The sequence below is a fragment of the Leucoraja erinacea genome, chromosome 6 (genome assembly GCF_028641065.1).
Source record: "Leucoraja erinacea ecotype New England chromosome 6, Leri_hhj_1, whole genome shotgun sequence".
Classification (NCBI taxonomy): domain Eukaryota; kingdom Metazoa; phylum Chordata; class Chondrichthyes; order Rajiformes; family Rajidae; genus Leucoraja; species Leucoraja erinaceus.
In genome coordinates this window covers 63308464-63326185 of record NC_073382.1, presented here as the reverse complement: position 1 = coordinate 63326185, position 17722 = coordinate 63308464, and the positions used below count along the sequence as shown (strand labels likewise).

The following is a 17722-nucleotide window of genomic DNA, read 5'->3' as shown; positions in this document are numbered from 1 at the left end:
AATCAAATCTTTGACATACACAGGGAGGTGCACACATAGAGTGATACAGTGTGGAAACGGGCCTTTTGACCCAACTTGCCCATACCATCCCAGCTACACAAGTTCATATCCCTCCAAGCTTATCCTATCCATGTACCTGTCTAACTGTTTCTTAAACATTGGGATAGTCCTAGCCTGAACAAACTCCTCTGGCAGCTTGTTCCATACACCCACCACCTTTTGTGTGGAAAAGGTTACCCTTCAGATTCCTATTAAATATTTGCCCCTTCACCTTGAACCCATGTCCTCTGGTCCTCGATTCCCCTGCTCTGGGCAAGAAATTCTGTGCATCTATCCAATTTATTCCTCTCATGATTTTGTATACACCCCTCATCCTCCTGCGCTCCAAGGAATAGAGACCCAGCCTACTCAATCTCTCCCTATAGCTCAGACCATCCAGTCCTGGCAACATCCTCGTAAATATTCTCTGAACCTTTTCAAGCTTGACAACATCTTTCCTATAACATGGTCGGCAGAACTGAACATAATACTTTAAATGTGGTCTCAACAATGTCTCATACAACTGCAACATGACCTCCCAACTTCTATACTCAATACTCTGACTAATGAAGGCCAATGTGCCAAAAGCCTTTTTGACCACCTTAGCTACAAGTGACTCGACCTTCAATAGACCATGCACCTGCTCTCTTATATCCTTCTGCTCTACAGCACTCCCAGAGGCCTGCCATTCGATGTGTAGGTCCTGCCCTTGTTAGACGTCCCAAAATGTAGCACCTTACACTTCTCTGTATTAAATTCCATCAACCATTCCTCAGCTCACCTGACCAATCGATCCAGATACTGCTGCAATCTTTCACAACCATCTTCACCATCTGCAAACCTAATACACACTTTTGTATCATCAGCAAACTTGTTAATCTTGCCCTGTATGTTCTCGTCCAAATCATAGAAACATAGAAACAGAAAATAGGTGCAGGAGTAGGCCATTCAGCCCTTCGAGCCTGCAACGCCATTCAATATGATCATGGCTGATCATCCAACTCGGTATCCCATCCCTGCCTTCTCTCCATACCCCCTGATCCATTTAGCCACAAGGGCCACATCTAACTCCCTCTTAAATATAGCCAATGAACTGACCTCAACTACCTTCTGTGGCAGAGAATTCCACAGATTCACCACTCTCTGTGTAAAAAATGATTTTCTCATCTCTGTCCTAAAAGACTTCCCTCTTATCCCTAAATGTAGATGACAAACAGTAACGGGCCCAGCACTGAACCCTGAGGCACATCACTAGTCACAGGCCTCCAGTCTCAGAAGCAACCTTTCACCATCACTCTCCGCTTCCTTCCATGAAGCCAATTGCTATATCCATTCACTTATCTATCCTTGGATCCCATGTGATCTAACCTTCCAGAGCAGCCTACCATGCGGAACCTTGTTGAATGGAATTCAGAATGCATTTACAGGTGACCTGCAAAATATTCAAGAACACTCAAAACTATTAAATTAAAATTAATGTAAGCATAAATACATTTTTGTACATCCATATCAATGCGAATCCTAAAGGAAATAAGCTTGTCCTTTATTTCTGCAGGCAATTCTGTCCTTTGCAATTAATAGGCCTGGTTAATCAGGTTGCATCAGGTTAATCTAGTTCATTGGCCAGATTTCCTAGTTTAAGTGCTGGAAAATCTGGGGAGGATTGGTGTCTAGGTGTCCCACAATTAATAATCAGCATTGAATTTCAGGACTTGCACTTTGCTAAATAGATAAAAGCTGTCAGCTACAAGTATTAATGTTTTTTAAGAAATTTGGGCAATTTAAAGTTATACAATCTCCATTTAAAATTGTGGGAATGTCGCGGTGGGTTAATACACATGAAGTATTTGCTTAAAATAAAATCTAAACAATTATGTCAAGGGTGATGCCTATTTGGATTAATGAATGGGACTTTCAATGAGGGAGAGAAGTACAAATAGCTTAGGAGGACAAACAAAAGTAGTTTTGAAGGAATTTACAGATCTATTATTAATTCAAGTTTTTTTGCCTAAAAAGATCACACCTTCTGAACCAAAAATTAAAGGTAATCATGTTGATTGGACAAAAATAAGATTCAAGACCATGCAGGTTGTCTCTTCTACAGCAGCTGCAAGCTGCTTTGCTTAATGTTCTTCGTGTAGGTGCGTTGAACAAAGCTTTACATTTCATGGTACTGAGGTCATAAAAGTAGATGTGCTTATTTATAAGCTACAAATAAAAATGGAAAATGCTGAAAATGCAGAGCGGGCTATGTAACATCTGTGGAGAGATTAACATTGTTGATGCAGCAGTTATTATGGCATACCCTTGACCTGATGTGTTAACTGTTCCCTCTCCATAAAAGGTGTCTGACGTGTATTTCAGGATTTTTCTCTCTCTTTCACGTCCAATGGAAATCTAAAATATTTTGTTTTCCAAACTGCGTGTTGCTTTAATGTTATCAATATGAATAGGTATGCTATTTATCAAGGCATTTGAGGTGAAAACTAATGTCTTAACACACCACTAAAATATCTAGAGGCTCTAAATACTCAGTATATTTTACATTCATGTACCAATTTTTGTTCTTGTGTTCTTATTTCGTACCCTATCATTATGCTTGTAGCAAAGTAGATCAGAAAATTAAAACATGCAAGTTCATGTTTTCAGCTCATATCAGATGTGTCTGATAATGTTGGATATTAATTCCTAGGCATTAGAGACTATTGGGAAGGTAATTCTTATAAATCAAGTTTGCTCACTATTAATCATGAAAATTGTTATTTTCCAAATGTTTTCATATGTAGAAATCAATTGTCACATACTGAAAAAAGAGAATCTTAGCATTACATAGCAGAGTAGACATATTTATAGAAAATAATCTCAGCACCAGCTCATAAGGCAGGTCAATATCAAAAATGGGAATTGCATTTATTTCATTCAGGTCACTGATCAACTGGTCGAGCAGACTCTCCCTCTGGCCACCGTCCGGGCCCTGAGTGGTGCAGCCTGCGAGGCTCCCGCCACCTTCTCCTGGCTTGCCCACTCCTCTACGGCTGCCGCAGCGACCTGCACTCTGGATGCAGTCACTTAGCAGGGTGGTCCGGCCCTCCAACAAACTCACCGCCAGGCGGAAATAATTGGGCGGCGGAGGGCTGGGCATTTTCTAATTTTGTTTCATATTGGCATTTTTTTTGTCTGTGTATTTGTAGGCCTGCATGCTTTATTTTGAAATCAGAAGCACAGTTACGAAGAATGAGGGAGCCTACTGGAAGCACAAAGATAGCAATGTGAAGATTGACAAATCAAGATATCTGTTCTAGTAGCAATGTTACAAAATTTTGAGATTTAAAAAATAAAGTCTGCAATTTGTCCCATCAGATAAAGCATAAAAAGAAGTTTAATTTGACACCTAATTCACTTTCACACTTTCAGTATTAAAAAAGTTATGGCCATTTTCATACTTGGAAATTAGCATCTTGTTCCCTATTGCTTTTCCATTGACTTAACACAAAAGCTGTGATCCAGGTCAAAAGCCTATAACTTTCTTAAAAATTAAGAGAACTGAAATAAATGTTCAGTTATTTTAGATTGAAGCATTCTGAAACAAATATGAAACAATCTTACTTGGATGACCTGAAATGAAAGCATATAATTAGTTAGTTACCCAATTGTAGCTAATTACAAAATTCAATTACTAGATCTAAACATCTATCCATTTCTTAAGAAAATATTAACATTTTTAAATAGCCTAAGTGTCCAAATAACATTCACACAAGAATTCACTATATAACATGATTTTTAAATCTCATTGTCATGGATTTATAGGCCAAATGGAAGGAATTTAGTGTTTCATTCCCATAAATTAATGGCCATTTAAATCATCATGCGAGTGGGTTTTTGAGGAACGCGATCGTTTGGAACGTTGGCAACTTGGTTTATACCGAAGATAAACACAAAAAACTGGAGTAACTACGCTGGTCCGGCAGTATCTCTGGAGAAAAGGAACGTGACGTTTTGTGTCAGCGACGATTGTGGGAAAGATGCTAAGAGTGGCGTGACGGAGGGTTGGAGCGAATGACGGGCAGCAGCGATGGCGGCTCCATCTCCTCCTCCTTTTTTTCCTCTCCTCACCACGTCCGGCCTCTCTCTCTTTTTTTTTCTCTTCCTCTCCCTCTTGCTCTCTCGCTCTGCTCTCTCTCTCCTCCTCCCCCCCCCCCCCCCCCCCCCCCCCCCCATTCCTGCCTCTATTCAGTCCTCACTGATCTCCCTAACCACCTCACATTGATTCTCCTGCCGCCCCCCATCAATCCTACACTGGTCCCCCAATTCATCCGGTACTGACCCCCCTTCCCATCCATCCTGCATTGCTCCACCCCTTCATCCTGCACTGCATCCCCCATCCATCCTGCACAGATCCCCCCCCGCCATTCAACCCCACTGACATCCCCCGCGCACTCCCCTCACAATTTTACCTACTCCAACCAACACGCTCTAATTCCCCTGCCTCAATCCATCCAATCCGCACCGATTGCCTTCTCAGCCCCCCACCATCTATCCATCCTGCACTGATTCATACACCCCCACCCCCTCCCACCCTATTGTGCTGGAAATGACTTCAGAGCTAACATTGACTGTTTGATAACGGAATGCAATTCCATAAAGATGGATTAATTAAATTGTGAACACGTGAAACATTAAAACCGCAGTGTTCGATTGTCACTGACACGTTATTACATCATTCATTTTAATGGCAAATCAATGCTCTATATATGGAATATCAGGAATGTAGTTATTTAATGAGCAACATTCATAACTATACGTTGGACTTATCCAGGTTTTACTTCTACAGTCAGTCGTATACATCACAAATTTGGTCAGGAGATATTTCAGTTGAAATTTTAATGTTAATTCTGAAGTGGGAATGATGGAAAAAGCGTTTATCAACAATTTTTTTTTAAATGGTGCTTACAAACTGGGTATCTTCATTGCCACATACATCTAATCTGAATGTCCGGTAATGTGGCGTCTTGACAACTTTAAATATATTACCAAACATTTGCTGCATTTATGTCCTTTGGCTGTCTCTTGTTAGTTAGTGTAATGTTGTGTGTGTGTGTGTGTGTGTGTGTGTGTGTGTGTGTGTGTGTGTGTTGTTGTGTTGTTTGTGTGCCTGTGTGTGGTGTGTGTGTGTGTGTGTGTGTGTGTGTGTGTGTGCCAACGTGTGTGTGTGTGGTGTGTGTGTGTGTGTGTGTTTTGTGTTGTGTGTGGTAGTGTGTGTGTGTTGACGTTTCTGCCATGACGTGGCTGGCAGCCTTTGATTCCTTGCTACGCCAACGTCAGACTGAGAAAGACCAAGTTTGTTTCCATTTCTGTAGAATTTCACTTTTCATTCCAAGTATCCACTCCTCATTAAATTTCATCGTCTTTATGTACACATTTTTAATAAAATCCTTCCCCCCCGCACTCACTCATTTTGTCGCCTCCTGCTGGCCAGCGACTATAACTGCTGCTGGCGCCCGCATCTCCCCTCAAAGAAGTTATTTAAAAACAGCCGCACCGCTGATTCCTGAGCCGCTTGAGTTGGAGGACCACGTCTTCCATGGGGGCTACGGGTAGGGAACGGCTGTGTTGGGGGAGCAGGCCCAACAGGTCTGCACTTGGTCTAGTAATCCCATAAAATTGAATTTCAATGTGTTAGTCATCCGTGCCATGTTAAACGTAAGGAAGCATAAACAATATTTCCCATCTCCTATGCAGATAGCTGCTATTTGGTGCTATCCCTGCAATCTGTAGTGAGCACTCCTAATGCTTATGGTTTGACAACACGAGCCGCAGGAACGATCTCTCAGAGTCTGTAAGTCTATGAATTGATTATATCATGCAGAGGTTGGTTTCGACATCACAACTGAACCAGCATCTTTTTTTATCCTGAAATAACCATGTAAGGTTTATACTCATTCTTCGCATCAGCGGGAGCCATCGGTATATAACCCAGGCAGGCACTATGAAAACCCGAAGCAGGAATCTTGCTGAATTTTGCAAGACCTGTCTATTGAAGCCAAATGGAGGAAGACATAAAAGAACATTCCTCCCTAGTGTAGCGAGAATGCACCCTTCGCCACTAATATGCCTCGTTCACTGTTGATTGAGCCTGGATGCAAGCATCTCAATAGTTAGTGTTCCATTGATCCCCAATGTCATTAAATACTTTGTGATCACACATTCATTCTGTGTTGTCATTGATTTTGCATAATAATACACCAGTGCTAAATGCGGTTTGGTAAAACTATCACCGGATACTTTGATTTGATTGTACCTTTGTGATTAACATATACCACCACCAAAGTGTATCACCTTGGACTTGTGCATGCAGTTTATGTATATCCACACACCCTATAATGCACAGAATGTACCCGGTGTCCATTGGCAGTTGATACCATGACTGAACACTTGATAACTCATGCTAATCCCATCTGCCTCCATAACTAGAGATGGTATTAGTAAATTGCCCCATCTTTGGGCAATAGCATCAGTTTGGAAATGACTGAAAATTTACGAATTAGAGGTTTTAGTGGAGCAAAGCTGTCCATCATTGTGACTTTGATAGTTTCAGCTAAAAATAGCAGAGGTCTAATTTATTGTCTCAGAGCTGATCCCAGACAAATAAATGGATGATTGTATCCCAATAATCAATAGTTTCAGTTGGTATCAACTTAATTTAAATATAACTGGACGGGTGTGAACCAATTTCTCAAATATAGCTATGTTGCTGATAAGGCTAATTTAGTAAAATACAGTATGTTCAATATCATCCAGATTGGCCATGCCACTTATTTGTTAGCTCTGTGCAGTCGAAGCATTCATAGAAGTGATTTGGTAAATAATCTGGAAACTGGAGTTAGCCCAATTTGCAACGCTTCAGAGTGTATCATTGCCTCGTCCAGTTAAATTTCAAATATCTTCAACCCTGTGAGTGGAAATGATCACATGGAAGTTATTCAGAAAAGTCTATACTGCACATGCGGGTTGAGGCTGTTGATAATGATCAGTCCACATCCCATTCTTGTGAGCCTGCCTTGAAAGGCAACTCCAACCATACCTGTGTGCAGTATAAACTAATCTTGTGTTATCCCAAACCAGTGACAATATTCAAACCAGTTTAATATTACCAACTTGTATCTGTGACAGGAGACATCATTGATGTGGTTCCATACCTTTATCCGTATGGGAGGACTTATGCAACCCGACCCAGGAGCTGCCTCAAACATATGTGCATGATTTTGCACCTGCTCCTGGGAGGTAGAGGAGTTCGAGTATGGGGTTGGCGTATCTTCCAGGAAGGCCGTTCTAGGCTGTGGCCTAAAAAAGACCTTTGTCCTGGTTGTACGGCCTTCAAGTTTTCACCAACTTCAGTTCACCGTGGTTTGCTGGTGTCTGCGTAGAAGTGCTGCCACCGGAGATGTGAGGTCTTGCGTGATGATGTGGCCTTCCTGAACCCGACGGCCACTCGTCGAGCTCCTGCTGCTGGTAGTGTTGTTCCTGCACCCCATGCACACTTGTGGTATCTTCAGCCAAACCCCTGTCTTCAGAGTCAGCCTAGAAGTGACTCCTAATGCTCCCCTCTGTCGAGGGAGATGCATTATGCAGCCCTCGATAAGGTGCTGCCGTGGGCGTCCTAGGACCCCATGGTGACTAGACTCCATATACCGGAGCATGTCACATTGGAGCTTCTGCTCCATCAACCGCTCCATGCGGGATATGCGATCACAGTTGCTCCCGCCGGCGGTGATTCTTCACAGCCCGACTCATCCGAGTCTTCGGCCTGTCCGACTTCTGCTTGGCCTTCCCACCAGTCTGTGGTGTCGATTCCGATTGTGCAGGTGCCAGGTCGGAGACGGCTGATCAATAGCGATCCAGGTGCAGTCTACCGCTGCTGACTGCCCGCAATTCCACGGTCCTCCGCAGTCAGTCTGGATGCGGTCCATTCCTGTAACATATTCTCACAAAATAGCACAAAACGACCTTCGAGTAAAGGAATTTACCTGCATGTCCTTTTTAAACCTTCTGCTGCGGGGCAACGCTCCTCCCGAGTCTGGTCTCCTGGTCGTAGTTTGTTACAGCTGGGGTTCCCTCTGTGGTCCTTGTAGAAAGGCTTCCATTGTGGGTTAATTCTCCCCCGAGCTTTTTTCTCCGCAGGCCTTCTCCGCAATGTTCTCCAGTCGGGAGTTCCCCCCCCCCGATCTAGGTATCCCCACAGTAACTGCAGCCGGGATATCCCCGCGGTCCCTATTGTTGGTTTTACTGCAAGCGGCTCAGTAGGCGACTTACCGCCGCCCGCTCCCCGCATCCCGCAGTTTACGGAGCGGGTTCTCCAGGTGCCACTGGCACCAATATGAAGCCGTTGGCTCTACCGCCAGCGGCTCGAAAGCGAATCCACCGCCGCCCACTCCCCGTATTTCACGGTCTCCCGAGCGGGTTCTCCATCAATATGAAGCCGCTGGTTCTACCGCCAGCGGTTCAAAGGTGAATTCACCGTCGCTCGCTACCCGCATTCCATGTCTGCCGAACGCCTAGGTCCGTGGGCGGAATTCCCCATGACCGGGGTTCCCTGAAGTTCGTGACTGGGTTCTCCCCTCTTAGTAGAGGTTCCTGCAAGAAGATTTAAACCTGAAAAGTTTAAAAAAAAAACTTACCTCAGGTCTGTTGATGGCAGGAGAATCACGACCACCCTGCCAGTCGTAACGCAATGCGATAGACGATATGACACGCATGCGTACTGGCGGGGTCTTCACGTAGTCACTCACGTGACTCCGAAGTAAAATGACACGCTGAATCTCTTTAAACTTCGAAGAAACTAGCTAAACGGGAGCAACTGTTGCTAGACTGCGGCCTTCATTACATCCTGCTGCTGGGCCCAGGGTAACTCATCAGAGATGATAATGCCCAAGAATTTGAAGTTGCTATCACTCTTCACCACTGATTTACCAAAGAAAACTGGTGGATGGTTTGACGACGTCCCTTTCTAAAGTCAATGAATAGTTCTTTGGTTTTATTGACATAGAACACCTATTGGTTGTGTGTCTATCTCATTCCTGTATGCTGGCTCATCACCACCAGTGATTCAGCCAACAAATTTGGTGTCGACACATTTATGGATGGTGTTGGAGCTGAACCTAGCCACGGTGTCATGGATGTTAAGAAATTAAAGCAAGGGTCTAAACACAGCCCTGAGATGCACCTGTGCTGATAGTCAGTGACACGGAGATGTTACAAAGTTGGTGTTGATCATAGTTAGGAAGATATTGCGTCAAACTATCCTGGCAGAAGGCCCCAATAATGTTGAAAGAGGAGTAGGATTACACTGTATCATGTTTGTTGATTGTGGCACTCAATTCCTCGGGTGCTAGATTGAATGCATTTAATGTGACAGCCGAGAACACTCTCAGTGGGTAAAATGGTCGGTACTTAACCACCATATGTTCCAAGTTGGGAGCTGACCATGTCCGAGCAAGTTTATCCTGAAGCAAATGCTGCAGGCTCTTTCTTGACGTTGCTGTACATATGATGGATGGAAAGACCATCTGGCTCGAACAGCAGGTCTGGAGGATTGGGAGTGAGCCACGTCTCTGTGTATCATCGTCCACAGCAGACCCTCTGATATAGCAGTCTTGCTCTACCTTGTGCCCCAATGATTGTACATTGACCAAAAAGATGCTAGGGAGGGGCATCATATTGCATGCCCCACTCTTTATTCTTGTCTAGAGGTCTCTTTGGCAACCATGTTTTGTCACACATTGGAGGTCCCCCCAATGCCTCATGGTTCTGGGGAAGGTGGGGTTGGGACTGTCAGATAACATAAGATCACAAATGTGTTTAAATGCCTTAAAAACTAATTTCCAACTCCTATAGTGCTGTCTGCAGGTTTTGGCTTTAAAATCCCCAAACGTGTGTGTCCAAATGTTCTCCTCCATGCTACTTGCAAATTCCACCTCTCACCAGCACCAACCTGAATCTCCAGTATGAAGTACTGCAGGGTGCTATTGCCATAATAGAGTCCAAATAGCTCCAGCTAGACACTTGTGAAATGACGTGAACAATCAGTCGCAGAATTGTATTCCACAGAATCTAACATTGTGACCTAGTCTAATCTTAATTTACCATGACTATTAAACCAGGGCACAACAACTGTGCTGCAAATCTCTGCTGCAAGTGTACCTAACAGTGGAGTGTCAACCTGATTTAGCGGGAAAAAAAGGGAATATATGGTAATGTGACTGAATTAATGAAAGTCCTTGCAAATCAAATTGTGAATGGGTTAGATATTCGAGCACTAAAGGGAGGAGCTGTTTTTCAAAATGCAGCAGAATTAGGCATGTGGATGTAAACGTTTTAAACTTTGAAACAAAGTTCTGAATTGACAACCATATTAGTTTCCTCCAGAGATTTCTGTCATTAGAAAATCCAATTAACAGTCAAATTGATTTGCTGCACTTGTCATGAATCTAGCCAGTTTCCTCTGCAGAATTGTCCAGGTATGTCCTTTACAGAAAAAGCAAGGCAAAGCTAATTTGAATAATGATCTTCCTGTTGGTTACTTATTTTTTTTAGCAAAATAGGTGGTTTCATTCATTTTGCTGTTGTGGCACTTGCCAATAATCTGATGATCAACTTTAAGTTTGGATTTGGCCAGGAAGACTTCATTTCATTTGTTATTGCCACTTTGATCCAAATATTATCCAGAGGCATATTTAGAGTCAAAATCTCTGATGCAAAATAGTAACACTTGTACGAAGGTGCCATCGAGCGTGTGAGCTGATAGCCACTCTAATAATGTTCAATGGACATTCCATCAATGTTTGTAAACATTTGGACCCTATTTTATAAGTGCATGATAGCTGCAGTAAATTTTGTAAATGGTAAATGTTGCAGTTACTTAATTTAGTCAGAAGATTGTGAATTCAGGTCACCTCTTGAAAAACAAGTGTAAGTAATCTTGAGAGATAAAACAGCAGATGCTGGAATCTTCAACAAAAAAAGAAAATGGAGCAGAAGGGGCCCAACCTGAAATGTTGTTTATTTCCCTCCACAGATGCTGCCTGGCCTGCAGATTTCCACCAGCACTTTTTGTTTTTTTGCTTGAGAAATCTTGCCTTATGTTGCAGTACCAAACCAAGAGGGTGGTGTACAGTCTTTTAGATGACATGTAAAACTGGGGACCTGCATGTTCACCGATTATGTTGATAAGTGAGAATTACTTTTGTGAAGTCTATTTTAGTATTTGAGGTGCAAGGAACGTGTGTGTGGCCCAGACATTGAACTGATGGCTGTGGGTCTCCGCTTATGCTGTGTGCCCTAGGGATTCTCATACACCGCTGTCTGTGGGTGGCTGATTATGTTTAATCTTTATGTAGTTTTGTATCTTGTTGCTTTTTTGGTATGACTGTATAGTAAATCAAATTTCACTGTACCTTGGTACACGTGCCAATAAAGGACCATTGAAGTTCAGGTAAAGCATGTGTAGGATTAGAAAATATCAGTGGTAGAACTTTAAATATTTGAGTGGAGGTGCAGAAGTAGTTCTCATTTGATAGAAAGGTAATATTCAGATCCGCAAGCTTTCATCAGTGCAGGTTTATGAAGGCAATGATCTGAAATATTAAAATAAGGTGTCTAACCTGAGTAGTTTCAGCATATTGTTTATTTGTTTCAGATTTCCAGCATCTACTTTATGTTTTTGTTTCAATTCATTATGATTGATTTGAGCACTGAATGTTATTCTGACAGGAAAGAATACTTAGCTGGTATTTGAGATTTGCGTATGAAAATTCAATCAAAAAAGCTGCAATGCCTATTGACTGCAGCATAAGAAAACTGTAGTACTTCATCTCAAGCAAAGTAATGCAGACTATTTTCATAATTGGTTTCCTTCTCTCTATGTTTGCAGAAATGATTACAGTGGTGTATCTGCATTGTGCTGAGTCAGTAGATCTGAAGTAGTAACACATAAAGAGACAATGGGTTGAAATGCGCAGTAACATTATCTTGTGTATATTTTAGTGCAAATTTTCAATCTCTGTATTAATATATTTTTCTTCTGGATTTTAGATACCGAACGGGCTCTACTGCTTCTTCAGGACTACTGCTCAAAACTGAAGAAACCAGAGGAAAGACAACTGAAGATAGCAGTTGAAAGAGTTATAAATATCTTCCGAAGTGGCTTGTTTCAAGCACTACTAGGTATGTTTCAAGATATGAGGAACTTCTATATTTATTTAGATGATACACATGTAATCTGGTCTTCACAGAAGTGTTATTTTGAGAAATTCCCAGATTTTACTGTTTGTTTAAGAAGTTGATTGAGATTATTTTAAGCATTGAAAGAAAACAGTTGTGAATTTAATGATACTATACTGGAAGCAATCCATTAAATCCAAAGGATCATTCAGATTCAGATGGACTGTGTTCAGAGAGTCCAAATCTTTATTACTATTAATAGACATTAATAATACTTATGGTAATATTGATTAGGAAACTAAGGTGCAGTGAGTTAAAATTGTGTGGGATTGTTATTTTTCAGCAAATGTCCTTAACGCTAAGATCAATCTGGGAAGTTATCACCGTAACGGTATGAAAGATTGAATGTATTGATCACATACATGAAACACACACACACACACACACACACACACACACACACACACACACACACACACACACACACACACACACACACACACACACACACACACACACACACACACACACACACACACAAGGCACATGCCGTGAGTAACTACTCAGGGTAGGCAGTCAGTCGGCTTTTTAAAAAAAACTTAAACCGCACATGCACAGATTGTTCTCTCCGTAAAAATAAAAGGTAAAAATAACAATTCAATTTGCCCAATGTTTCCAAATCCCCTTCATTTTTTAATTACTGAATGGGTGGGGGATGGAGGATGAACGCAGATGGAGAGATGGTGGGGAAAAACGGGAGCACACCGGAACAAGTTGAATCAGTTGTCATCTTATTGAATCACAATACTTGTTCAAGGGACCAATTGGAGGGAGAGTTCCTTTCACAGCGTGTGGAGAGGTTGTGCCGGGGGTTAAAGTTGTAGGGAGGGCAGGAGTGTTGAGAAGGAGGGAGTCGGAGATCATGTCAGTAACTCACTCACCACTGTCGCGGCGCTCCGGGCATGGACAGCAGAACTGGCCACCACTTCCGGTGAAGGAAGCAGCTCAGGTGGCTGCGAGCGGCCGTCGGGACCGGACAGCAGAACTGGCGGCCATTTCAGCGCCTTCTGCCAGCCCGCTCACCTCTGTCAGTGCTCTCCGACTGAACATCTCTCACTTGCCGCCCGCCGTCTTTGCTCATGCCAGCAGCTTCCCGCAAATCCTTAAATTCCCACAGCCGAGTAACCTCAATCGCACAGTCGGAATTTAAGGATTTGTGGGAAGCGGCTGACATGAGTGAGGCCGGCGAGCGGCAGGAGAGATGTTTTCAGACGGAGAGCACTGCCAGAGGTGAGTGGGGACCGGCAGAAGGTGCTGTCCAGTCCTGGCGGCTGCTCGCAGCCACCCGATCTAATTCACTCCCCGGCCACAATGCGGTGGCTCCGTGCCCGGAGCGTCGCAAGTGGGTTACAGGCCTGATCCCCGACCCCCTCCTTCACAACGCCGCTGCCCTCCCCGCAACTTTACCCCAGGCCAGACTCCCTAAATGTTTTGAAAGGTGCTCTCCCCCCCCACCCCCTCACCCCGGGAAATACGGTATTTAAAAACATAAAGCACCAAGAAATGTACTTACCACATTATTGGTACACAAACTCCATTCTTCTCTCTTTGTTTCCTAACATACTCTTAAAATAATGTCAATCCATATTTGAAAGACCCGCCAAGAAACTTGCGCTGCAGTAGGCTGTTGCGCATGTGCAGTACTGCAAAGGCAGAATTTCAGCTGCCTTCAGCCCCACTTGTCATAGACGGCTTGAAGCAGCGCCGACGGCATGTGGGCTGCCAAGACCTTCGCGTGTTACAAGTGCTGCGGATTAAAGGCACAGAGAATTATGCCTACCTAAGAGATCGATCTCTGAGATAGGCCTACCCTGATGGCACGTGCCCGACACCCCCACACACACACACACACCTAACACACACACACACACACACACCTCCACACATGCAAACACCTCCACACACACATTAACCCCCACCGATATTATTTTATTATTATTAATTTGCTCCTTTTACCGTATCCACTCACGCATAGTCCCCAACTGCGCTGGAGCAGCTAGAGGAGAGGGGATGGGGGTCGGAGAGGGTGAGGGGGGTGGAGTGGGAAGGAGGTAGAGAGGGAGGGGAGTAGTGTTTGAGGGGAGGGGGGGGGGGGAGCGGGCTGCGTCACAGGGGAGGGCTGGTTCCCGGACGCAGTACTCCACCACTCACCCATAGTTCCCAATACTCACAACTCCCTTGGGAGGGGGGCGAGAGGGAGGGGATGGAGAAGAGTGGGGGAGGGGGTAGAGGGGGAGGGCGTAGAGGCAGCAGCTACCCAGGTCGTAGAGCTGCAGCCTCCCAACCAGGTGCCGGGTGGCAGACCCGAGCATGGCTGTGGGCAGACGTGGACCCGAGCGAGGCTACGGGCGGGCGTGGGGCGGCTTCTTTTACGGCGCCTGTCACAGCCACATCCCAAGCCCTGGGTTCGGCCCTCACTCCAGCTCCGTGCACTGCTCCATCCCAGCGGCAGCCACCAGGCGCCAGGCGCCAGACCAGTGCGGGCGGGCCTGTACCCGAGCGAGGCAGCGTGCGATCGTCGACCCGAGGGAGGCTATGGGCGGGCGTCGAACTGAGGACTCCGAGCGAGGCGGCGAACGGGCGTCGACCCGAGGACTACGAGTTCGGCCGCTGCAGTCGGCACCGAGCAGACCAACTGTGACGTCCTCAGCGAAAGCTCGTCATTTTAAATTCAAAGTCTTTGGATATTTTTTTAACATTTTCAGTAATGTCGAGAAATAAACCATGAAATGTTCAGATAAGGGGGAAAATATCAACTGGAATATGTAAAAATGTTATTGTTACCGCATAGTTTTTATTGCGAAGATTTAAAGACACATACACAGACACGATCAGAGTTTTAGTATATAGATAGAAGAAGAAGATAGATTGTTATCTTTGGCAGCCCTGTATAAAACGAATTTTATATATCTTGCAAAACAAAGGCACCTGGAACTGCTTTCAATTACTTTTACTGTTGTAATTAGTATAATACAAAAAACATGATGTTAAATTAGTGATGATGTTTAATGCAAGGAAAGTGTTTGATGAGCAAGAACTCTATCCTGGCAAAAAATGTAAGCTGTCTTGGTGAATTAAGCAGATCTTTGTGAACCTATTCTCTCGTGTCAATAGTGAAGATTGAATAAACAGTTGGCTTTGATGGGCATGTCATTTGCATGACTGACACCAGACTCCTGAATCAGCTTATTTCAAGCTCTATGGATGGAAACTATGCCAAGATGTTCTCAAAAAATATGTTATATTGCCACTGATTCGCAGCCCAGGACCACTCAAAAATGGAATGAGCATTTTCAATGGCATTAAGGATTTTTAGTGCATTTACGAGGAGTAATCAGATGCTTTGCATAATTAGCATATGCTGCATTGTTAAGCATCTGCTGCTTCACCTATGGCACAGTGTGCAGGTTCCACATTAATAGTAAGATTAAACGAGTACTTACCAGTACGAAGTTTGATCTGTATTTTATGAGGAGTTACGATGAGGGATTACGTGAAGAACCCACCCAGCGCGCAGGCGCGGCATACTTCCAAGCAGCGGTGTGGAATCACAGATAGACACTAGTTGAAGTAAAGATAGTAAAGACCAACGAGACATTAGTCCGAATTTGATCTATATAATGAGGGTGGGAGCGGAGAGCACGTAATCCCTCATCGTAACTCCTCATAAAATACAGATCAAACTTCGTACTGGTAAGTACTCGTTTAATCTTACTATTTTACTTCGGAGTCACGTGAGTGACTACGTGAAGACTTCAAAGGTCTGTGATTTCAAACCGTGTAACAGTTATATCACTCACTGCCGAAAGATCATCGAGGGAGGAAGTGGTAGCTAAAGACCAACAAGTTTGTTTAGTTATAAAAGAAATGTTTATTAACTATAACAAAAAGTAGCTCCCATGGGCTTTAAATCATAACTTTGCGGTTTCTAAAATGGTATCCGCAAAGACGTCCTCTTCCATCAGCGGTTTTCTGTAACATCGTTGGAATGTCGATTCCCTTGACCATCCCGCTGCTCTGAGGATGTGGTCTAGGGGAACCTGCATCCTATCCGCCGCTGAGGTGGACGCTGCCCTGGTTGAATGGGATTTAAAAAACATTTGTGTTAATCCCTGCCATGCTGAGGACCTGTTTCAACCATCTGGATAATGTCTGGCTGGTAACCCGTCCAAAAGGCTTTCTGTGGCTAACCCATAAGGCTTTCTCTCTCCCTCTAAGCGTTTGGGTTGTGTCTAGATAATGATGAAGGTGGGTCACCACACACAGCCTAGGTTCTGGAGGGTAAGCCCGGAAGATCAACGGGGAGTTTGATGTACCTGGTCTACTTTGTTTTACCAACCCCGGCATGGTGAAAGTAATGTTATCTGGGGTTGTCCCCATGTAGTTCAGATTTAGCTGATGGAGCGACTGAACCCTTTGAGCTGAGACAAGCGCCATGAGCATGAGGGTCTTATAAGTGGACTGTTCCAGGCTCAGGGATCCCACCGGAGGCCAACCTCGAAGGTGTGTCAGAACTACACTCACATCCCACATGTGAGTGTATCTAGGTGTAGGGGGTTTGGTATTAAAGATCCCCTTAAGGAGTCTGATGACCAGAGGGTGGGATCCCACACTATGCTGTTCTATCGGCATGAGGTATGCGGACAGTGCGCTCCGAGCCGTATTGATGGCACTGTAGCTCATCTTGAGATCATGGTGCAGGTGGGCCAGGAACTCCAGCACATCCGAGATCAAAGCCGTCTTGTAGGATGTCCCTGCGTCCAGACAGTACTGTTCCCATTTCCTGATGAAGGTCAGGTACTGTTTCTTGGTGGAAACTCGCAGGGATGCCGACATGGTGGTGATTGTTCTGTCTGATAACCCCAATCCCCGGTAAGGCCTGTTCAAAATCTGGAAACCAGGAGTTTCAATTTTTGGTGGCATGGATGGCTAATGCCAGTTACCGGGTGAGTCAATAATTGGGGGTGGTGTTGAAGGACCATTGGTGTCTCTACCACCATGTCGTGGAACATTGGGAACCATGGTTGGGTAGGCCAGTCGGGCACGACCAGAATGCCAGAGGCTGAGTCTGCCTGAATTTTCTGGAGTACCCGACTGATGAGGCAGAAGGGAGAGAAAGCATAGAAAAAGAAATTTCCCCAATCCAGCGTGAAGGCATCTACCGCTGCTGCCTCTGGGTCTGGTTCCCAAGCCACATACATGGGTAGTTGGTGATTTAACCTAGACGCAAACAAATCTATATCTGGCGTACCATATTGCTTGACAATTTTAGCAAATAATTTTGGGTCCAACATCCATTCGATGTTGTCGTTGAATTTTCGTGACCTGGTGTCCGCCACTAAATTTAGCTTGCCTGGTAAATAGGCAGCTGATAGCCAAATATGTCTCTCGACACACCATTGCCAGA

At 44.2% G+C, this 17722-nt stretch overlaps 1 protein-coding gene across 1 annotated transcript in view; it reads left to right on the top strand.

Moving 5' to 3' along the window:
- The window catches only part of LOC129698425 (disks large homolog 2-like), a 633990-nt gene that overhangs the window by 5067 nt on the left and 611201 nt on the right, over nucleotides 1-17722 (top strand). The window contains exon 3 of the mRNA XM_055637570.1: nucleotides 12127-12258. Coding sequence (XP_055493545.1) covers nucleotides 12127-12258 — 132 coding nt within the window. The remainder of the gene's footprint in view (nucleotides 1-12126; nucleotides 12259-17722) is intronic.